The sequence below is a fragment of the Spermophilus citellus genome, assembly GCF_964194105.1.
Source record: "Spermophilus citellus genome assembly, chromosome: 7".
Lineage (NCBI taxonomy): Eukaryota > Metazoa > Chordata > Mammalia > Rodentia > Sciuridae > Spermophilus > Spermophilus citellus.
The window spans coordinates 100283866-100308083 of NC_138188.1; the positions used below are offsets into that span (position 1 = coordinate 100283866).

Here is a 24218-nt window from a genome sequence, read left to right on the forward strand (position 1 = left end):
GCCTGTCTGCAAGGGAAAAAAATGGCCTTTTCAAGACCAGGATTTGGGAAGTAATCAGAAGATATAAGCAATGATAATGAATAAACCTCTCTCAAATTCTATGTGTAAATATATATATATATATATATATATATATATATATATATATATACCCTTTTACTTGATTTTTTCCATTTTCTTTGCTAACAAAATAGAAATCACTTCATAGACAGTAAGACATCCATGCAGACATTTGTGGAGAGAAAGGGGTTGTTTGTTTCTTTTCAGGATTTAGGTAGAAGGTCCTCAAGGATCTCATGATTTTTGCAATAATTCCTCTCACCTAGCATTGTGCTGGTCACATAGGAAATATATCCTCAGTGATTAGAATTGAATGAGTCAGAATACAGAAATATGACCAAGAATAAAAGAGCAGGGTGAGTCACAAAGGCAAGAGAGGAGCCAGGGTTTAAATGGAGAAGCAGGAAGAAGAGAAAGGAGACTTCCATGTGTGGAGTAAGTAATTGCTGTGGGGGTGGGAACTGCTTTCAGAAGGAGACCCACTAGAATCTGATAAGCCAGATATTATGGTTTGGATCTGAAATGTTCCCCAAAGGACATTTGCTAAAGGTTTGGTTGCCAGCCTGTGGCACTATTAGGTGTTGCAATTTTTAGGAAGTGGGGCCTAGCTGAAGGATAGATCACTGAGGTGGGTTTGAAGTATATTGGGACCTTGGCCCTTTATTCTCTGTTTCTATTTCTGATATACCCTCCATGATGTTCGGCCTCATAAAAATGTTGACTAAAACACTGGATCTGAAACACCAGCTGAAAAAGATTCCATCTTATATTGTCCTGTAAAAGTAGAGCGGGATTATCTTTGGCTATTTATATTTGCCTTCTCACCTCCTTCTGATCTTTTCAAGTATCAACTTACCAATGAAATAGTCTTAACACTTAAAAGCCATAATCACCACCCACAACCCACCTTCATTATTTTAAATTTTCTCCATAGTATGTATCATCATGCAACATACTCCTGTTACTTATGCAGCCTTTATAGTGTTGGTTGTATAATTTCAGGATTTTTTTTGACTGTTATCTCTAGCATTCAAATCAGCATCTGAAGATGCTCAGCATGTATGGAATAAGTTGAATGAAGGAATGAATGCATGAACAGGTAGATAAATTGAGGAGTGTTCACTGTATCCCTTGTACTGTTCTCAAAGGGTATTGGTAATATAAAGACCATAAAATAGGACCCCTGCCTCAAAGTTAATGTCAAGGCAGACAAGTAAATCAGTAGTTCCCAAACATCATTGTTAGTGTGCTGCTGAAGGTAATGATAGAACTAAGAGTGGGTTCTCTGGGAACACTGAGGAGGGATCTTGAACTTGGTTACATTAGAACATGAAAGATTCAGATAAGTCCACCTTAAATGAGTGAAGTCTGAGCTGTAAAATGGGTTGAAATTCATTAAATACTAAGGAAATAAAGGGCCCTTATCTAGCAACAGAAGCTTAGGGTATATAAAGTCTCACTTTCAGAGAATAAATATAGTTATCAACTAATCAAAAGTATTAAACTGTTTATGTGAAACTCAGCATGCAGGCCTTAACAAGCAAGGAAAGACTGCCATCAGAGCTGTGACAGACTGACTGAACATGTAAGATGAAGCCCTAGATTAGGCATGCAAAATTAAAGGCAGATAAGTGAGAAGAAATTAAAGAAGCTAAGAATTCCATTTTTTTCCTAAAGAATACACTAGGAATCTTTATAAACACTTCAGGGAAGAGATTATCTAATTATTTTAGAAACTATAAGGATATCAAATATGTAGGAAGAAAATAGTGTTGTCTACTTTGAGCCGGTGATGTGGTAAAGTTAGCTGTATGGCTGGTGAGACACCGTTCCCAAAGTGTCAGAAATCCTATGAGCTACATGAAGAATATCCATTATTAAAAATTAAATCATATGAATTTGTGCTATATACTAAATATTTGTGTTCCTCCAAAATTCGTAGATTGAAACCTAATCCCCAGTAGGAGAGTATTTGGAGGTGAAGCCTTTGGGAAATGAATAAGTCACAAGGATAGAGCCCTCATTTATGGGATTACTGGTTTTACAAAAGACAGCTCAGAAAGTTCTCTCATCTTTCCTCCCATATTAAGACACAGCTATGAGATGACATCTGAACCAGGAAGAAGCCCTTCATCTGCCAATGCATCTGCCAATGCCTTGATCTTGGATTTCCCAACATTCAGAAATGTGAGAAATAAATTTCTGTTATTCATAAGCCACTCCAACTTTGGTATTTTCTTTTAGTAACCAGAACAGACTAAGACAACTTTCTACTAAATAAATTATATTAAAACAAAGGTGATGAATGCTCCAAACTTATACTTTCCTATTTGTTTTATTAGATTTTACTGTTTGTTCTGATTTTGAGGAAATTTGCATCTATTGTATTTATGTGATAGAAATACTACATGTCATATTGTACATCTCTTTCCAAAACTCGTTTAGTGATATCGTATTAGTAACTAGAAATCAGCCATGGTGGGACTATTTTGAGCAAAGAAAGAGGTAAATACTGGGAATCAGTCTCCCCCTCACTCTCATCAAAAGAGATAACTCATTAAACAATTTTTAGCACACAACTGCTTTGAGTCCAGAGGATGGTGTGGTTATTGTAGTTACTCAGTATCTTTAAACTGTTCTTACATTTTGATATTTTCCTATATTAGAACCCTATAAGTTTCTCTCTTCTTGCTGCTAGTCACAACCATATGACCTAAGAAGGAGGTGTTACTTGGAATCTCTTTTCCTGGCAGTGTTGTTGGAGGGGCATGGAGAGCCAGAGGCAGTAGGGTGGCTGCCCCTACAATGACCTTCTGTGTCCCCTATACTGTGAGAGCTGTTTTGTATTCCACCTTCAGGGGACTGTCAGAGTTATCTGGCTCTTATTCAGAGCTAATCAACCTCAAAGCTGAGATTCAGTCTGATTTTTGGCTGTGAGCTTTTAGAGATCCCACTATTTTTTTCTTAATCAATTTATCTTTGCTCAAAATACCTAGATGGGTTCTGTGGTTTAAAACAAAGAACCTGCTTTAATTCAGCAGTTAATTTCTATTTTACTACATACAAATGAAATGATGAAGTATTTAAAATTTGATATTGTGGAAAAATACAATTATCTGGCATACATTAAAATAATTACTAGTGATTTAATTAAAAAGTTAAAAAATATAGGAGTATGCATTATCCATGATTCATCACTACTGATATTTAATATTTCTTCCTTTCTATTTCTATATTTAAATATATTTTGATAAGGGAAAGTACATGTTGTTTATATTCTACTGCATTATACTACACTGGTGGCATTAACTATATATATTTAATAAGCATTACTTGCATTTGTCTTTCCAAAATCAAAGCCAAATTTATTTCTCAACTAAGGTGTAATTTATATGAGCAATTTCTTTGAATCAGTTTCTTTTGAAGCTTTGTTAAGGTAAGTTTTTAATTTTTTCAAGAGGGTCTAATGTCCTGGAAAAAACAAGGGCTTTATAATATACTTGTTCAGTAAATCATTTATTTAATAAATGATTATTGAATATGTACTATATTCAAGATTATTGTCAATGCTGAAGGCACAACACTGGGTATGTAGAAAAAAAATCATTTCCCTCAAACACCATAAAAAATTTGAAGATAGAGATGAATAAGACAGTTAATGAGTATATAAATTATGGAGTGCGATAAAGGTGCTAAGGATCCATAGAGAAAAATAAAGCTGGGCAAAGAAGCTGGGGGAAACCTGAGGGTGGAAAAAGCAGTCACAATTCAAAATAGGGTAGTTAGGGTAAGACTCACTGATAGTCTGACAATGGAGCCAGCACTGAAAGCTGAGGAAACTTGCTGGGGAAGAACCTTGGGTTTGAATTGTGACCGCTTTTTCCACCCTCAGGTTTCCCCCAGCTTCTTTGCCCAGCTTTATTTTTCTCTATGGACTTTTTCTCTTCCTCTTAGCAGAAGGAAGAGCTGATGGAAAGGCTTACTTGGGTACTCTGTGGAGACCCGTGTTACTGAAGTGGAGTGAGCAAGGGAGAGAGCAGATGAGATCAAGGTGAAAGAGATAAGAGGAGCAATTGGATTATTTATGATCATGGATCACTGCCAGGAGAATAACTTTTACACTGAGTGAAATGGGAGGAGCCATGGGATTATTTTGAGCAAAGAACATACATGATTTAATTTATGCTTTAAAAGTATCACTTTGACTTAGAGAACTTTAAATGCTAGCACATTTAAACAGATTTGCCAACAACTAGAACATTTTTTATTGGAACTATTTTTTCATGCATTTTTAAAATATGGTAATTGATAAAATTAAGGACAACAGAAAGATCTCTTTTTCTATTCAATTTCTCTGTGAACCAGGAACATTAGTGTCTCCTGGAATATATTAGAAATGGAGACTCACAGGCCCTTCCTTGGGGTCTACTGAATCTTAATCTACCTTTAATGAAATGTTAAGATGATTGGTGTGCAAAATACAGTTGGAGAACAGTAGGAAAAAAAGGAAGTTAAGAGAAAAACCCAGGGGATGGCAAAGAAGCTCTTGCTGGTCTCCTAGCAAGACTTGATAATTGTATGGTTGATAGTGTTATCAGTGGAAGTGATGAGAAGAATAACTGTATGTGGTATAAGAGAAAGTACAACCCAAGAATAACTCCAAGAGTTTTGGCTTGAGTTAGTGGAAGGCTGCAGTTCTCATCAACTGAGTTAGAGGAAAAAACAGGTGGAGCACACATGGACAAATTATGCTTGGGACATGTGATGGTTAATCTGATATGTCAACTTGGAGGATGTTTTGAGGTGACATTAATATTTAAATTGGTGAACTTTGGCTAAAATAGTTTGACTTATATAATGTGAGTGGACCTCATCCAATTAGTTGAAGGTATGAGAGGAATAAAAATACTTTCCAGGCAAGAAGGGATTCTCTAGCAGACTACCTTCAGACTAGAGGTGCACCCTCAGCTTCCTTGGGCCTCCAGGCTGCCAACTTTTGGACTGGAAGGTACTGGTGGCTCTTCTGGCTCAAGTCTGGCTCACACTGCAGACTTGGACCTCTCACCTTCCAAAATTGTGAGTCAGTGTCTTATCCCTGTTGGTTCTCTTTTACTGTAGAACCCAGAATAACCCAAGATATTAAATAGTTTTAAGTCTAGAGAGAGACTGAGTGTGATGATAGAAAATTAAGAATCACCAGCATAGAGCCTAATTTGAAGCCATCAGGTTAAATAAAATCACTAAGGAAATGGGGTAGATGAAGAAAAGAATCCAGAAAGATTCTCTGGGCCCTTTTATGGTAAGCCATCAGAGTATAGAAAAAAAACGCAAAGGTTGAAAAGGCGATGCCAGGGAAAAGGGAGAAAAGCCAGGTGAAAGTGATGGCCTAGAGGCCAAATGAAAGAATGTTTCAACAAGAAGATTGTGATTCATGTGTCTAATGTTAGACACGTGATTCCAGTAAGATGAGGATTGAGAGTTTGATGTAATAAGATAGAGGGCTCAGCTGACCTTGACAAGAGCTGTGTCCATATCAAGGTGGGGGTTTGGAAGCCTGGCAGGAGTGAGTGTAGGGATAACAGGAAGCCAATGAATAGACAGTTAAATGTGTGTGTAAGATGAATCTTTTTCTTATTTTTAGTTTTGAAAATCATTTTTATAGCAGTTTTTTGGTATACCAGAAAAATTGAGCAGAATAGAGTTCCTATATACTTTTACCTTTCATAATTCTCCACTATTATTAACATTTTGAATTACTGTAGTGCATTTATTACAATTGATAAGTGAATATTGATACACTATTATTAACTAAATTTCCTAGTTTATGTTAGGGTTTGCTATTTCTGTCATACAGTTCTGTGGGTTTTGACAAATCTATAATGTTAAATAAGATGACATAGATAAAAATGCCTAGCACAAATACTAACATCTATTAAATAATAATGCCCTTCTACTTTCTTTTGAATAGAAGTCAGGAGATACAGCTGAAGATATAGATATATTTTTATTAAAATGTAACTTGGTAATTTTGTAATCACTGTAATGATTCCTGAGTAACATGGAGTAACATGACATTTTTTTTTAAATTCCAAGACATGCAGCTTCCCCAAATAACTGTTTTATTCCCATAATTGTTAGTACTAGTTCCTCAGGTTGATAAAGAGGCCAAGTGATCAGTTGATCTCTATATGGGTTAGTTAGTTCGACATTGAGATAAATGGTTACATTGCCACAGATAACACATCTCACCAATCCTAGCCATCCATCACTTAAAGATATTGAAGGAAGAAGCTTCAGCCTGAGAGTGAGACTTCCCAGTGATCTCTCATTCCTTTGAGATACTATGTAAGATTATATAAGATTTTCAAGCAGTATAACATATTCTTAAGTGAAAACTATTTCTGTGAAGAGCTTTTGGTGAAAAGAGTTTAAACATTGCATGGGCTGTAAATCAAAGATCCTTTCAACATGATGCCTGCGCAAATTATTTAAAGTCTAGAAAATAAGCTTGAGATTCTGGGGTCAGAAAACTGTTCTGACTTTGAAAGTAAATCTATTTGAAAACTGGAGCAAGTTCTGATGGACTTGACAGTGAAATAAAGTGAATATTTTGTCTGCTGAAAGGAGATTTTATTTGACTTGATTCTGGAAGCTGTAGTGATCTTTTATTTCATGGAATCAAAATCTGTTGTGATAAGAAACAGAATTGGGGAAAAAATCAAGTTTGTAGAATGATGCTGTTAATGACTAGGCTGAGATGAACTGGATTGGTTCAATGAGCTGAACTGGATTGGTTCAATAAAACTATAAAAAAGGGAAATGATTTTTTTTTGTCAATTCTTGTGAAAAATGATCAATTGTACCTTGTCTTTTAAAAGTTGGAATGAAAGTTAGATAATAGGTCTCAAATGGACAATTCAACCTGGCTCTTAGGCAGAGTTCACCAAGAGTGAGTAAAGGTGGCATGAAGCACTCAAAACAGGATGGGATCTGTCCTTTTGACAGAATACACTAGGTAGGCAGCAGTTCTGGGAGCACTGGGGCCTACGGGGGATTCAGAACAGGACAAGGGAGTTTCACAGTAATATGGATTAAAGTTTAAGATACAGGACTAGGCAATGTTTAGGGTCAGGTTAGCCAGGTCAAGGGTAATGCAAGAAGATAAATCAACACCAAAGAGGTGGCAAAGAGATCAAGACAAGATGTTCTGGCTTAAACAGGTTGTTTCATTTTGCCCAGGTTTCCAGGGTAGGGCACTGTACCAGGTATTTCTGTAAGGCCCTTACACAGCTAAGTTTCTATTTACTCTGTCACTCACATAACACCTTTCTGACTTTTGGTGTATCACATCATGAACCTACCTAATATATTTTGCTTACATAACATGACTTTTAAAAAAAAACCCTAAAATATTTGTTTTAAGAAGAAATTCTGGATCACTATTTTAAACAGTTAACTATGAAAAGAAGGTAATTATAAATATAATAGAACTAAGGCAAAATTAGTAAATTGTAGATAATTATGCATGCACTTTTTCCAGACTTTGATATTGATGTCCACTTGTTCTTTATCACTGAATCTGACATAACTTTCCTATGTACGTATATGAATGTACCACAGTGAATATCATCATGGTGTAAATTACATGGAGTTAATTAAAAAAAAACTATGGGTAAATGGCAGAAAGATCAATAGAGGGAAGGGAGCATGGGGTGGGGAAAGGGAAAAGGAAGGAGAAGTATTAGGGTCAGAATTAGAATAAGACATAATTTTTTCAAATGGATTCTACTGTCATGTATAACTAAAAACAACCAATAAAATAAATAAATAAAAATACTAGTACTGAATTGAGTCTCCCTTTCTAATCAGAAAAACTAAAGGGAAATGGAAAAAGACAGAAGTTTCTTAATTGTCATTCAGTGTTATTTGTTGTCAGGTCTAGACTATTGTGAAAACTTCCATATGCCACCTAAGATCTTGGTCTGGTTCTCTCTCTCTCTCTCTCTCTCTCTCTCTCTCTCTCTCTCTCTCTCTCTCTCTCTCTCTTTAATGTTGGGGATTGAACCCAGGGTCTTGGGTATACATGAATACATGTGGTATTGACCAATCCCAGAATAAACAGAGAAATTGACAATTCAATGATGGTAGTTGTGGAGTAATTCATAGAACTATGAACATATAACTATTTTGCAAAATCATCTTAAATGTCACATTTGGGTAAACACTACTTTAGAATAAAATTGCTGAAATCTGAAACAACAATTTTCAAATGTTTTGTGTAAACTTCAGCTGATCTATGAAAGCATTGTGTGGATCCATATAGAAATAAAAAATGATAGCACATGTAATTTTTTTCTTAAAGTGAAATTTATTCAATTTATGATTATTGTGATATTATATCTTTTTAATGTTAAAATGTTTGTTCATGAAATAATAATAATAGGGAGGATTTTTTCAAATTTTATATTGAAGGTAAACCCTTATCCTTCCCTATTTTGAAAAACATTTTTTTTTTTTGGGGGGGGCATGGTAATGGTGATGGGATGGGATTGGTCAATACCACAATTTTAGAAATTCCTACCTAGACTTTTAACTTTGAAAGGCTGTGGATTCTTTATTCATGTGTTCCCTCTGTAAACTGAGATTTCCTTACTATATGTGAGAGTGCCTCAGAGGACTGAGCACTAATTTATCTATGACACTACCTTATAGGAACAAGATAGGAGGGAAAATAAATGAGTCCATAAGTGGAGAATGTCTTTGATGAGTGAAGACTCCTGAACATGTGTAATGGTTTCATTGTTTTTCTGCAACCTGTCCTATGGGGGTCAAGAGGGAAGTCACATCCTGACATTTGCATTTGAAAGAGTCTGTGAGGCACACAGCCTTGATAACTCCAATGCCCTAGACTTTAGATCTTCCATCACTTGGAATGCTGGAGGCAGAGATCCTGGTCACAGAAATCATGACAGACTTTAGAATTCAAACTTTAGAATTAAAGTGATATTTACATGATGACTAAATTAACAGTGCTTCTATAATTTAGAAATTGAAATTGAAATTGAAAAGCACTAAATGTGGTAATGCCAGTTATGTTGGCATTGACTGCCTTCATACATGTTGGTGTGAAGTTAGTTATATTAGCCCTGTTTATCTTATTAATTTCTGTAGGTTTTCTAGTGTCATTCCATCTTCCAGTCCTGATTTTGGAAATTAGTTTTTTTCCTCTGCTTTTCTTGTAAGACTAGGTAAAGTTTTATCAGTTTTTGTTGATCAAAGAACAATCTTTTAGTTTAACTTATCTTTTCTCTTTTTTTTATGTTGTCTGTATCATTAATTTCTGCTCTGATTTCCATTATTCCCTACCTTCTACTCACTTTTGACTTAATTTTTCTATTATATTTCTAGCTTTTTGGGTAAATGTTTGAATCTTTCTTTCCAATCTAAGGTCTTAAAGCTATGCATTTAGCTGCATCCCTATACCGTGAATATTTTTAATTATGATGCTGTTTTACAATCTGACAAACCTCTCCTGAGGCTTGCCAGTCTTAGAGATAGCAAAGGGTTCAGTGTGCAGCAAGTTTCCCATTTACACACTAACCAGTCCAGAGCTATATTCCCCTCTCTTTGACCCCTACAGGAAATAATGTTCTTTTACCTTAATTATCCCAGGGACAGGTACAGGTCTCTAGTAACAACTCCTACAGCTTAGAGTCCACCAAAGTATTCAACCAGCCAGTCCTAAACTGTTCACCATGCTCTGTTTTGTTCCGTGGCAGAATCCCCAGTAAAGGGCCTGACCCAATGCTTTCCCCTCCCTCTTGCTTCTGCCTCTTGGCTAGAACTTGGTGTTCCTCCTACAGCCATTTGTGTTAAGCCATGCCTCTTGTTTCTGGAGGAATTGTGAGTACCAGTAAGCTTTTCTTTCAATCACATTGATCTTTCCATGTTATCACTCAATTATCTTTATAAGTTCAGACACAGGACAGTCCCATAAGTTTTATCATTTGTGGTTTTATTTTACTTGGTAAAAGATACTTCCTAATTCTCCTTGATTATTCTTCAACCTATTGATTGTTTAGAAGAGTGTTGTTCAATTGACGAATATTTGAGCATTTCCCAAATTCATTTCTGTCATTGATTTTTAATTTAAGTCCATGATAGTAAAGAACATATTTTGTATGATTTTAATCTTTATATTAACTGAGAATTTTTGATGGCCTCACATATGGTCTGTGCAAGGAAATGTTCCAGGTATGCATTTCATGGGAATGTAGGAACTGTTGTTGTTTGGTACAGTGTTCTATCAATGCTGAATCAGAAGTTCTGATACAGTTATTCAAGTTTTCTATACCCTTATTTAGTTTTATTTGTAGTTGTTCTATGAATTACTCCACAGCTACCATCATTGAATTGCCAATTTCTCTGTTTATTCTGTCTTTTTTGCTTTGTGCCTTCTGGGTGTCTGTAATTAGGCAGCTATAAATTTATAATTGCAATATACTTCTAAAATATTATTAAATGCCTTTATTTGCCTATCTTTACTAATAGTTATTGTCTGAAAGTCTATTTTGATATTAATTTAGCATTTTTAATTCTCTTATAGTTTAATATATATATATAATATTTCTTTCTCATTATTTTAATTTTTCTGCACTGTGTTGTTGAATCCAAGCGTACTTATTGTAGACAACATATAGTTGGGTTACTTTTTTTTTTCAACTCATTCTAACAATTTTATCTTTTGATTGGAATGTTCAGTCTATTCATATGTAACATAACTGTTGAAATGTATTTACACCTGCCAGTTCTCTTTTCTTTCTGTATGCCGTGTATATTTTTTGATCTGTTACTCCTTGCTTTCTGCCTTCTACTGTGTTAAATAATTTTTGTGTGTACCATCCAAATTTCTCTCTTAATTTTTAGTTGTTTTTTGAAGTTGTTTTTCAGTAGTCAGTTGAGGGTGTACTATATGTAACTTGGCTTACTATAATCCATTTGGGGTTAATTCTGGAAAAATACAAGTTTTAATCCAATATAGTTTAATTTTCTTCTTTCCTACACCTTTGAGCTATTTTAGTATGTCTACATACATTATAAATCCAATAATTCTGTTTCGTGTGTATTGTTTTATTTAATATTATGCATTTACATGGAAATCAAAGAAAAGATAAAAATATTTTTATCCTTTAAAAAATATCTACCTACATGTTTATTATTTCTGATGCTGTTTATTTCTTTCTATGATTTCAAGTAACTGATGCAATTTCCTTTCAGTCTAAAGAACTTTGTTATTATAGGGAAGTCTCCCAACAGCAAATTATTTTTTAAAACTTACATCTGAAAATATCTTTATTTTGCCTTCATTTATGAAGGATACTTTTTCTGGATATCAGATTCTTGCCTGATGAGTTTTGTCTTTGTTTCTACATTTATCCATCCCACTGTCTTCTGTTCTCAATTGTTTCTGATGAGTTCAATCATTAATTTATATTTTGTCCCCTGTATATGATGAATAATTTTTCTCTTGTTACTTTTAAGATTTTCTCATGGTTTCTGTCTCACCTGTTTGATTTATGATAATTTATTAGCAAATCTCTTTTGTATTTGTGCAGTTTCATGGAGCTGTTTGGTTGCAATGATTGAGGAAATTTTCAACCTAATGCTTTGTACCACTTTCTATATTCTCTATTCTTTATATTAGATAATTTACATTTATTTATCTTCAAGTTTACTGATTCTTATGCTATCTCAAATTGGCCATTTAGTGCAATTCAAGTTTTCATTTGTTTTTGTATTTTTGATTTCAGAATTTCCATTTAGGCTATATTTTAGGCCTTACAGTAACTGATATATTGAAATAATTCTCATATCATATATTTCTCCACTTAAAGTGTAAAGTTAAATGTTTTTAATATGCACAGAATTGTGCAACCATCACTCTAGTCAATTTAGAATGTGATCATTACCCCAAAAGAAAATTCAGTATCCTTCAGCAGTGGCTCCTAACACCTCATCCCAAACTTAGGCGATCCAAATTCTGTCTCTATAAAATTGCTTATTCTGGGTTATTCAAGTAAAGGGATTCAAACAATGTGTGTCTTTTGTAAGTGATTTCTTTCACAGAGCATAATGTTTTCCAGGCTTATTCATGTTATTTCACGTTTCAGTTCTTTATTTCTTTTTATTTTGAATAATATAAAAACATATCACATTTTTTTCCATCTGTTCATCAATTAGTAGCATTTGGATTTTTTAAAAACTTTTTAACTGTTATGATTGTTTTCGGGACTTTCTTACTTCACTTAGCATGAAATTCTCCAGTTGCATCACTTTACTGGCAAATGCCATGATTTCATTCTTTTTATGGCTGAGTAATATTGCATTGTGTATATATATCACATTTTCTTTATCTATTCCTCTGTTGTAGGGCACCTAGTTTGGTTCTATAGCTTGACTATTGTGAGTTGAAATGCTATTAATATTGAAGTGGTTGTGTCACTTTAGTATGCTGATTTTAAGTCCTTTGGGTATAGACTGAGGAGTGGGATAACTGGGTCAAATGGTTGTTCCATTTCAATTTTGCTTTCTAGAGTGGCTGCTACCAATCTGTCGTCCCACCAGCAATGTATGACTATACCTTTTTCCTCACATCCTTGCCAACATTATTTTTACTTGTATTCTTTATACTTGCCATTCTAACTAGAGTGAGATGAAATCTCAGTGTAGTTTTAATTTGCATTTCTGTAATTGCTAGAGATGTTGAACATGTTTTCATATATTTGTTGATCGATTGTGTATCTTCTTCTGTGAAGTATCTGTTCAGCTCCTTAGCCCATTTTTTGACTGGGTTATTTGCTGGGTTTTGTTTGTTCATTTGTTTTGTTTTTGGTGTTAAGTTTTTTGAGTTTTATGTATATCCTGGAGATTAATGCTCTATCTGATGTCCTAGTGGTAAAGATTTTCTCCCATTCTGTAGGCTCTCTGTTAATGTTCTTGATTGTTTCTGTAGCTGTTGAAGAAGATTTTTAGTTTGATAACATCTATTTATTGATTTTTTATTTTACTTCTTATGCTTTAGGAGTCTTGTTGAGGAAGTTGGTTCCTAAGGTAACATAGTAGACAGTTGGGCCTACTTTTTCTTCTAGTAAGCACAGGTTTTCTGGTCTAATACTTAGGTCCTTAATCTACTTTGAGATGAATTTAGTGCAGGGTGAGAGGTAGAGGTTCAATTTTATTCTACTACATATGGATTTCCAATTTTCCCAGAACCATTTGTTGGAAAGGCTATCTTTTCTACAATGTATGTTTATGGAAACTTTGTTTAGTATGAGATAACTGTATTTATGTTGATATGACTCTGTGTCTTCTATTCTGTTCCATTAGCCTTCATGTCTGTTTTGGTGCCAATACCATGCCATTTTTGTCACTGTAGCTCTATAGTATAATTTAACATCTGATATTGTGATGCCTCCTGCTTCACTTTTCTCACTAGGGATTGCTTTGGTTATTCTGGGCCTCTTATTTTTCCAAATGAATTTCATGACTGCCTTTTCTATTTCTATGAATATCATCATTGGAATTTTAATAGGAATTGCATTAAATCTATATAGTACTTTTGGTTGTATGGCCATTTTGACAATATTGATTTTGCTTATCCAAGAACATGAAGGATCTTTGCATCTTCTAAAGTCTTCTTCAATTTCTTTCTTTAGTGTTCGATAGTTCTCACTGTAGAAGTCTTTCACCTCTTTTGTTAGATTGATTCCCATTTTTGTTTTTTTGAGGCTATTGTGAATGGGATATTTTTTCTAATTTTTCTTTTGGTTGATTCTTCATTGATGTTTAGGAATGCAAATGATTTATGGGTGTTAATTTTATATTCTGCTTCTTTGCTGAATTTATTTATGAGTTTTAGAAGCTTTCTGGTGGAGTTTTTTGAATCATGTTGTTGGCAAATAGGAATAATTTGACCTCTTCTTATTCATATCCCTTTAATTTCTTTGTCTAAATGTTCTGGTTAGGATTCAAGGTCTGTGTTGAATAGGAGTAGTGAAAGAGGGCATCCCTGTGTTTTTCCAGTTTTTAGAGGGAATGGTTTCAGTTTTCCTCCATTTAGAATGATGTTGGCCTTGGGTTTAGTATATTTTTTTACAACTTTTTTTTGTGTGTGTGTGTGTGTAATTCTTTTACAACGTTGAGGTATATTCCTACTAGCCCTAGTTTTTCTAGTGTTTTGAGCATGAATAGATGCTGAATTTTGTGAAGTGCTTTTTCTCCATCTATTCAGATAATCGTGATTCTTATCTTTAACTCAATTGATGTGATGAATTACATTTATTGATTTCCATATGTTGAACCAAACTTGCATCCCTGTAAGGAAACCCACTTGAATGTGGTGCAATATCTTTTAAATATGTTTTTGTATGTTATTTGCCAGAATTTTATTCAGAATTTTTGCAGCTGGGTGTGGTGGCACATTCCTGTAATCCCAGTGGCACATTGGGGCTAAAGCAGGAGGATCACAAATTTAAAGCCAGCCTCAGCAATGGTGAGGCACTAAGCAACTCAGTGAGACTCTGTCTTAAGATAAAATACAAACTAGGGCTGGAGAATGTGGCTCAGTGGTTGAGTGCCCCTGAGTTCAATTCCGGTACACCCTCCATAAAAAAGAAGTTTGCATCTATGTTCATTGGGGATATTGGCCTGAAGTTTTCTTTCCTTGTGTATTTGTTTGGTTTTCAAATCAGGGTGATACTAGCTTCATAGGATGAGATTGGATGGGTTCCCTCCTTTTCTACATCATGGAATAGTTTTAAGATTATTGGTGTAAGCTGAGAAGCCATCTGGTCTTGGGCTTTTCTTTCTTGATAGCATCTTCTATTTCATTGTTTGAAATTTATCTAAATTAAATTTTTTATGTCCTCCTGATTCAATTTGGGTAGGTCATGTCTCCTGAAATTCGTTGATGTCTTTGTGATTTTCTATTTTATTGGAGTATAGATTTTCAAAGTAGTTTGTGATTAGCATCTGTATTTCAGTTGTGTCCACGGTGATATTTTCCTTTTCATCATGAATTTTAGTATGCCATGTGCTGTGGGTTTGCCAAACATGTTATTAGGATTGGTCACATTTTTAATTATTCAGATGCCCCTGTTGCCATTTCCCCATGCTGGAGCTGCAAAATAGTTCCTTCCTATGAATCCTCTGGTAGCCAAGAGAGAGGTGGTTTCTTTCTTTCTATCCCTCCACACAATATTGTGCAAGACACCTTTCAGGTTAGTTGTGCAGTGTCTTTTTAAAATTTATTTATTTAAGTTCTAATTAATTATACATGACAGTAGAATGCATTTTGACACATCATACATAAATGGAGTATAATTTCTCATTCTTTGACTGTACATGATGTAGAATCACATGGGTTGTGTAATCATATGTGCACATAGGGTACTTCCTACCCCAATACCCTGCCCCTCCCTTCACGCCCCTCTCCTTAATCCAAATTATCTCTCTTCTTCCCTACCCCACCCCTTATTGTGAATTAGCATCCATGTATCAGAGAAAATATTTGGCCTTTGGTTTTTTGGGATTGGGTTATTTTGCTTAGCATGATATTCTCTAACTCCATCCACTTAAAGGCAAATGCCATCATTTTATTCTTCCTTAAGGCTGAGTAATATTTCATTGTGTATATATTCTACATTTTTTAATCTGTTGAAGGGCACGTACATTGGTTCCATAGTTTAGCTTTTATGAGTTGAGCTGTTATAAACATTGATGTGTCTGTGTCATCGTAGTGTGCTGATTTTAAGTCCTTCAGGTATAAACTGAGAAGTGGAATAGCTGGTTCAAATCATAGTTCCATTCCAAGTTTTCTGAGGAATATTCATATGGCTTTCCATAATGGTTTATGCTGTGTCTTTGATCTTTCATCTATGTCTCCAAACACACCTCAGACCTGATAAATTGGGGGTTCCTCTAATTGATGTATAGCTCCACTATTTTAGTGCAGGGGAGATTGCTTCCACTGACAGCCCCAGCAGTGCTGGGGATTTTGTTATATCTAACAGCCTAATTCCCTGATTTGTTTTATTCAAAACAAATATCCAGAGTTAATTCCCAGAATAATTTCTCTCTCTCACCTTGCTAAGAAACTGCAGGTTTGAATTCTTGACTTCACCTATGGAGCACCAAGGAAAGTGACATTCTCTAGTCTGCCATTTTGAAGGTCCAGGGCTCATAGATTCTTAATGTTTTTATGTAAATAAAAACAATATTTTTTCATAAAAAAATCCAAAATTATATTTTGCCATGGTCCCCAAATGATAGCTTTAGACAATTTTGCTAAACTTTTTACTATATTTACTAAGAAATTTCATAGACATTTTCATTCTACCACAGCCAGAAATCTCTTCTGCTCCCATCTTTTGTTCTACTAACCTACAGACAGATTTCCATCCTCAAGGTTACCTTCTATTTCAGCCATTGTGTTAAGTTCCAAATTGAAAAAAAGAATTAAAGTTGCAAGTGAAAATTGGTGCTTCTGCCTACTGACTTGGGTACTTTTGAGCAGCTTTAAGTGTTGCTTATTATCTTATTGGTGAGAAACTAATCACATATCCACAACTAGGTATATGGTAGTTGAGAAACATAATGTTTTGACTTGGCTTTTGTTTATTAGAACTTCTCAGGACTATAGATTGTTCTCTGTGAAACAATAATTGATAGCCATTCAACAGCCCTGGGCTTAAGTCCATTCTACAAACTGTCCAAATTGGCAAGAATTCCCTGGATTCATCAGAAAGAACATTCCCTAGATGGACAGCAGAATTTGAGTCCAAATTGTCTCCTAGATTGATCCACTACCTAAAGGCATTCCACATCAGCATGAAAGTTGTGTGTTCCACTAACTCCAGGAATAGTATTTACATTTTACTAGGTATTATAAGAAATCTAGAAAGGATGTGTAGAGACTATATGCAAAAGAAATGTCATTTTATGCAAGGAACTCAAACATGTGTGGATTCTGGTATCTGCTGGGGTCCTGGAAATGTCCCCCATATGATACCAAGGGACAACTGTATATATTCACCTTTATTGACGAATTTTATACATTCGTGGTTTTGTGTTGTGAATTGGTGTCCTTGCATTTCAACTTGAAGAACTGCTTTAACACTTATTGCAAAGAAAGTATAATAGTGAACTCCCTCAGATTTTGATTGTCTAGGAAAGTTTTTATTTCCCTTCATTTCGAAGGACACTTTGCCAGGTATAGTGTCCTTGGCTGGAAGAAATTTCAATATTTTGAATATATTGTCCCTTTCTCCTGGCCTCTGATTGGGTTGAGGGGTGTCCAACACCAATAAAACATTATTTCTGGTTCTGTTTGGGAGGGTGTTTCCAGAAGAGATTAGTATTTGAATTGGTAGACCTAGCAAAGCAGATCACCCTCACCAGTGTTGGTAGACATCTTTGTACCCATTGAGGCCCCACTCAAATAGAACAAAGAGGTAAAGGGAAAAATATTTCTCTTAAGCTGAATCATTTGTCTTTCCCTGCCTTTGGATATCAGAGTCCGTGGTTCTCAGGGCTGAAATACACCACTTGCTTTTCTGGTTCTCCCACTTGCAGACAGCCTAATGCAGAACTGCTTGGCTTCAATGATTAGATGAGCCAATTCTTATAATAAATCACTTTGCACCTTTGTCTTTCCTGTTGGCTCAACTTAGAATAATAAAACTTACCCCGAACATAGTCTTCCATACCATTTATATCTGCAATTTGGATGCCCACCAGTCTTTAAACAGTGAGCTCTTTATAGGAGCTTGCCCTATTGTTCTAACATACCTGATGCTTCACACATGTTAGGTACTTAATATTTGTTAAATTAAACTGTTGGACAGTTGGAAGTATATTGATAAAAGATTGTGAAAAAAACCTTTATTGTTTAAAAAGGAAATGTGTGATTAGTTCCTCACCAATAAGATAATAAGCAACACTTAAAGCTACTCAGTAGGCAGAAGCAATTTTCACTTGCAACTTTTATTCACTTAATAGTAGTATCAAAAATAATAAAATACTTTGTAGTAAATTTAATCAAGGAGGTAAAATATCTGTACACTGAAAAGTATAACACTGATCAAAGAAATTGAAGAAGACACAAGAAATGGGAAGGTATCTGATGTTCACGAGTTGAAATAATTAATAGTGTTAAAATGTCCATACTACTCAAAGTGAGCTATAAATTTCATGCAATTGCTATCAAAATTCCAACAGCATTTTTCACAGAAGTAGAATAATCCCAAAATTCATATGGAACCTCAATAACCAAGGCAATCTTGAGAAGGAAGAACAGAGCTAAAGGCTCACACCTTCTAATTTTAAACAATATTAGGAAGTTTATTGATCAGAACATTATGGTGCTCGTGTAAAAACAGGCACAAAGACTAATGGAAAAGAATTGAGATCCCAGAAATTAATCTAAAAACATATGGTTGACATAGTTACCAAGAATACACAATGGAGAACAGATAGTCTCTTCAGTACCCAGTGTTGGATATCCACATGTAAAAAGAATAAAATCAGATCCCTACATTATACCATTCACAAAAATTAACTAAAAATGGCGTAAAGGCTTATGTGTAACACATGAAACCATAAAATTCCATAAAGAAAATAAATGGAGAAAAGCTTCTTAACATTGGTCTTGGCAATGATTTTTTTTGGATATGACAGGTAACAAAAGCAAAAATAAACACATGGGGCCACATTGAACTACAAAGGTGAGCATAAGAAACAATCAACAGAATAAGAAGGTAGTTTGTTGACCTGGAAAATATATTTGCAAGACATAATTTTTGCTAATCTGGACTATAGAAGAAGAGCATGAAAAAAAAATAAAACTTCTGAACATTTTCTTAACTTTAAGTTTGGGTTTCTTTGCCTAAAAATGAGAATATAGGACTAGTATATCTCAGAAGGTTATGGTTTTGTGGTACTAAAGAATCAGCTGACTAAAATCAACATGGCAGACTGACATAGTGTTGATGAAATTTCTGACATCTCAGTAGAATTTTTTTTATCTGCGCAAACATGATCATATTGAACACTGATTACATTATGCTTTCTACCCCTCCTCACTTCCTCATAAATATGGGCTGTTGCAAACAGTTTTCCTAAGGTTTAGACTGTGGTTTGTTTAAATTCTTAGTGACTCATTTGGATGCTGTATCATTATCTCATTTTGTTCATTGCTCACTTAATCAGGTGCTTTTATGGAATGGTAGACTCTAGAATGTAAAAGGCAAATTGTTAGTCAGGGCAGGAAGTAGGAAACAGGTGTACTATGCTCGGCTCTGCCAGCTTAATATAGAAGAAAACTATAGTCAGGTTTCTGGTGGGTACCCAGACATACCTATCATAACCTGGGGAAAGTTATTGCCTCTCTCTCACAACTTAATCATTTGTCTTCATTCTTAACATGTATGAAGCAATAACAACATCAATATACTCTCTCCTTCAGGCTATTACAACTTCCATACTTGCATTTTATGACTGTTTCAGATCTCTCTTCTCTCTTCCTCATCTTTTGAAAGAATGTTGTGTCTTTCTTTTTAATTAAAAAGATAAGAAGTTTTAAATGGCTTTACCTCCTTCATTTGCCTTTGCTCACTTCTCCTACTAATTTCACAGTATTTCTGAAAGTAATATTTGCAAGACATGTACCTTATAAGGGTTTAATATCTAAAATACATAAGGAACTCAGTAGCCAAAACATTTGTGCATTTGAAATTTTCTGAGCTCAATCTTAAATGTTCTCATCACACACACACATGCACATACACACACACAAACACACACACACAGTTGATAACTATGTGAGAGGATGATGTGTTAACTAACTTGATTGAGGTAATCATTTCATAATATATACAGATATCAAATCAGCGTGTTGTATACCTTAAATGTCTAAATATATACCTTAAATCTATAAAATGCTAATAGTCAATTATACCATATTAAAGCAGAAAACGAACAAAAATAAATAAATTAAAAATAGGAGGGCCTAAGATAATAGCAGGTGCCAAGTAGAGATTTGAAAAATGCCAACCATTCTGACTTTCCTACTTTCCTATTAGTTATGAATTGCTCAGTTGTCCATTGGATTATCAAAAGTATGTTGGTGAAAACTTGTCTTCCTAAATGAATTTTAGATAAGCCTGATTAGTTTTAGAATACAAAAGAAAAATGAATGAATATTCTATAATACAAATGAATATTATTATAACCTATATGTGAGAATAGGAAGGTAATGAGAATGATGGGAGATTTAAGTAAAAAATTTTACCCAAAGGAAATTTGTTAAAAGATTTTTGGTGTGTGAAACTCATGGGAACTTGTAAGTCAAGGTTCAGTTGTCAGTGGAGACTGGAATCAAACCTGGAGTTTAGCAAAATGTGGCGTCCCTGAAAACCTAGGCTATGAATTGACTAACTAGCATGAGAAAGAAAGAGATTGGATTTGTAAAATTCACTGTTCTGAATTAAGCCCTTTTAAGAAGGCAATTATGTCCCTTGAAGAAGGCAATGTCTTGGCTGGACACTGTGGATAATATATTATGGGCCAGGCTATATGGGCAATGACCAAACAGACTCCATTTTACCCTGAGATTCCATATCATGTAAAAAATGCTTCTCTCATGGGAAAGCTCCGCCTCTGTACTGGTTAATAGTTACCTAGCATAACATAATTGGCAACACAAAATAGCAATTCTTATACAATGTAAAATTGTTCTCTTTGGTTTCCATTTTTTCTTGGGCAATGTACTTTGTCAGAGACTGACTGTCTAGACATTAGTAACTGTTCTCTAACTTGTTCTGAATTAGGGTTATTTTGACCCACTTCCCTTCTGCTTGCTTGCTGCTATCTATGCCAAACTAGAAAGTCCCTCAGGAAATACCAATGTACCCATTGCATTATCTCACTAACTGCCCAATTCAGCTTCTGTATCTTGTAGCTACGTCAACCCAAATGTGGTGTTTGCCTTTAATATCCTAAAATGCTCAGGTTTGGGGCTGTTCCTTACAGAGATAGTTATGAGTCTTGTGTGGAGTAGTTGCTGGCCTGCTGACTAAATAAAGACTCTTCAATTTGGCCAAAACTGGGACTTGGTGTGTTTTCTGAGCAACCTGCCCCACAACAAATGTACCTAGTAGATGTTCCCCACTCCAAAAGAAGGCAGATGTCTATATAGAATAGCTAGGTGAGAAAACCATGTGCTAACACACTACCTCAGAGGCATTAGCATATGAAATAGGATTTTGATCCAAAAGTAAATTTGTTTTCTTAGATATCTGTGGCAAAATTCATCAGGAGGTATCCTTTTATCTGAGACTGACTTGAATGGCTTTGATATCATAAAGCAATCTAGGGTTTCACTAAACTTAGAGTGAAGAAATTCCTCCAGTTTACATAATTTTGGTTGATACTAAAGCTTATTTCCATTTGTGCTTTCCTTAATACAATAAAAAAATAACCACCATCAGTCCTATTTTATTGAATAATATTCAGAAGACTAATTATACCTACTTCCTTTCTTTCTTTCTTTCTTGACATGTGATCTCAGCTCTTTTGGAATGTCATCCTGGTTCTCATTCCATTATTCTGTAGTCATTTCAGTTTCTATTATCTGGAATTTCTCCAAGGACCCCAACTCACTTGTTCAAAATTCAAACAAAATTTTTCCACCAAAGGCTGACAAACATTAAAAACAGAAAGGGGGTTCAAATTCAATCCAAGATGCTGTGCTTCTGTCCTCTCAAGCCTGGTATTGTCCTGTTCGTGGCATTCCACTGCTGAATTTTGTGTTTAGTTTGTGTTGAAGATCAATCAGTCACGGCATATAAAGCCTTGTTTTCCACAGCATCTGAACCAACCTCTTTGATACCAGAACTTTTAAGAAAAGCAATGGAAGAAATTAGGAGGTAGAGATATTTTGATTTAAATAATAGCATTGGCATTCAAGACTTTTTTTTTTTTAGGTAAAATTTTACAGTGGGGAAGATTTTTAAAAATGAGGCCAGTGGGAGAAATTGAAAGTATTAAGAAGATGTAAAATAGGCTGGGTGAGTAATCCCAGGGACTCAGGAGGCTGAGACAGGAGAATCAAGAGTTCAAAGCCAGCCTTAGAAAAAGTAAGGTGCTAAGCAATTCAGTGAGGCTCTGTCTCTAAATAAAATACAAAATAGGGCTGGGGATGTGGCTCAGTGGTCGAGTGCCCCTGATTCAAACTCTGGTACCAAAAAAAAAAAAAAAAAAAGATATAAAACAGGAATGGAATAGCAACTCACTGGTTGAGTAAAATTGAGAAGGTGATTTTAATCACTCTTTACTCTTTACCTCCTACCCTTGATTTTTCCTTGGGAACCCTACTCAAAGACAGAATTCCCTTTGCTTCCCTCCTTTTCCTCTACCATTTCTCCTTTCTCTATTTTTCCTCCCCTTTTCCCTGCCCCTCACCCCACCCTGTCACCTTATTTCTCTTCTCCTTCATTACAGTTTTCCAATAGGGTATTAAAAAAATTTGCCAGTTTGCCCACAAGCGTAAGTGATAAATAGAGGCAAGAGTAAATAAGGGCTAGAATAACTGGGAAACATGCCAAATAAATTCCACTCTTCAATGGAGTTTAATTCGGTTCAACAATAATTAAGTACCTCCTACATGCAAGGCATTATAGTAAGCACTGGGGACACAAAGATGAATTTTAACAATTTATATTAAAGGAGATTATATTCTGGCATATTTAATTCAGAAATCCATTGACTATTTTCTTTTTGCTGGAGAAAATTATCATCTCCTTCACTTTTCATCTAATGTATACTAAAGAGTTTATGTAGCAGCATTTGAGCACTAAATAATTTAAGATCTAGCAAGGTTGATTGTTGTTCTGTTGTCTGGGACAGTAAGTATTTATCAGAGGAGCTTTTTATGTGTCTAGCACAATCTTGACATTTAAGATTCCAATATGATCTTGTTATTTAATATCATCTTCCTGCAATCAAGAATGGAAAGATAAAATCAAACCAGGCCAAGGTTTCACTTCTTGTCCTTATTGTAATTATATCAAAAATATTTCTTAGTAAGGTCTCTAAACTGAAAGATCCAGGTTGATTTCTCTGCTTGGCACTTTCCAAGGTACCACAGAGGGGAAGTGGTCATGGTGGTAAAACTAGTCAGAATTTTCTATTACAAAATTTGTCTTTCCTCATCCCTCATGTTTCTTTCTCTTCTCGCTTTCTATTTCTCTCTTAAGCACCTCTTGACTCTCTCCTGGAAGCTAGGCACGGTGCTCCAGCAGTGTTCTCTTACTCTGTCTGCTCTTTCCACCCACACTTAGCCATCTTGAAGGCCACCCACAGTTCCTGAAGGCAGAAAGTGGATGAATTATGTAAGCTAACACAGGTGTCTGTTAGTTTCCACAAATGATTTTTCAATTTATATTTTTAAAATCAAGGTTAAATATAAACTTTGTTGAAGGAGTCAAAGACTATGAAGTAAAAAATATCAGTGATGCTCTGCACCCCCTTTTCTTATTCTGAAAAGATAAATTCTTTCAAAATTTTGAACTGTTTCTTTTGTAATTTTCCTTTACATCTTTAACATCTTTAGCTAAAAATAAAAAGGTGCTACTTTTTTATTGTTGTTTTTAGGTATTATTTATTGATCTGATACTTTGGAAAAGGAGTCTGCTGTTCTCTTCCAACACTACCTTCTGTTACCAATGTAGCTATGAGATGGGTCAAGATGTAAACCTTACCAGAGGAGCTTGAGGAACATCCCACTGGGAGATATGTTAGACATAATAGGTCCTGCCTCATTCTCTCAATTCATATCTATGCTTTTTGTTATTGCTACAACAAGAAAATGTATATTCAAATATGGTGCACACACTTGATGCTCACCATGCATTTCTTGCTTGGTTTAGACCATCTCTTCCCACTCTGTGGAATGCCTTCAGCAATGTGCTCATCCATATCCCTGCCTTCATAGAATTGGAAGTGGAATGGAGTTAACCTCCCAGGTCAACCCTGGTCTAATGAAGGACAGGAGCTGAAAGAAAAATGTTGCCTTTTGTGTTGGACTAACAAGTCCGAAGGCC

The 24218-nt window shown here is 35.0% G+C and overlaps 1 protein-coding gene across 9 annotated transcripts in view; it reads left to right on the plus strand.

The window, feature by feature from the left end:
• Window positions 1–430: 430 nt before the first annotated feature.
• GAP43 (growth associated protein 43) overlaps window positions 431–24218 on the plus strand; it is a 368423-nt gene continuing 344635 nt past the window's right edge. For 4 of the 9 annotated variants that reach the window (XR_014023147.1, XR_014023148.1, XR_014023149.1 and 1 more), the window contains exon 1: window positions 431–495. Coding sequence is in view for 1 of the 9 variants with exons in the window: in XM_081302800.1 (XP_081158926.1) it covers window positions 487–495 (9 nt within the window). In the remaining 8 variants the exon portion in view is untranslated. Of the gene's footprint in view, window positions 496–2150; window positions 2248–24218 lie in introns of all 9 variants that reach the window. The other 5 variants (XR_014023152.1, XM_081302802.1, XR_014023151.1 and 2 more) reach the window with 4 other exon arrangements.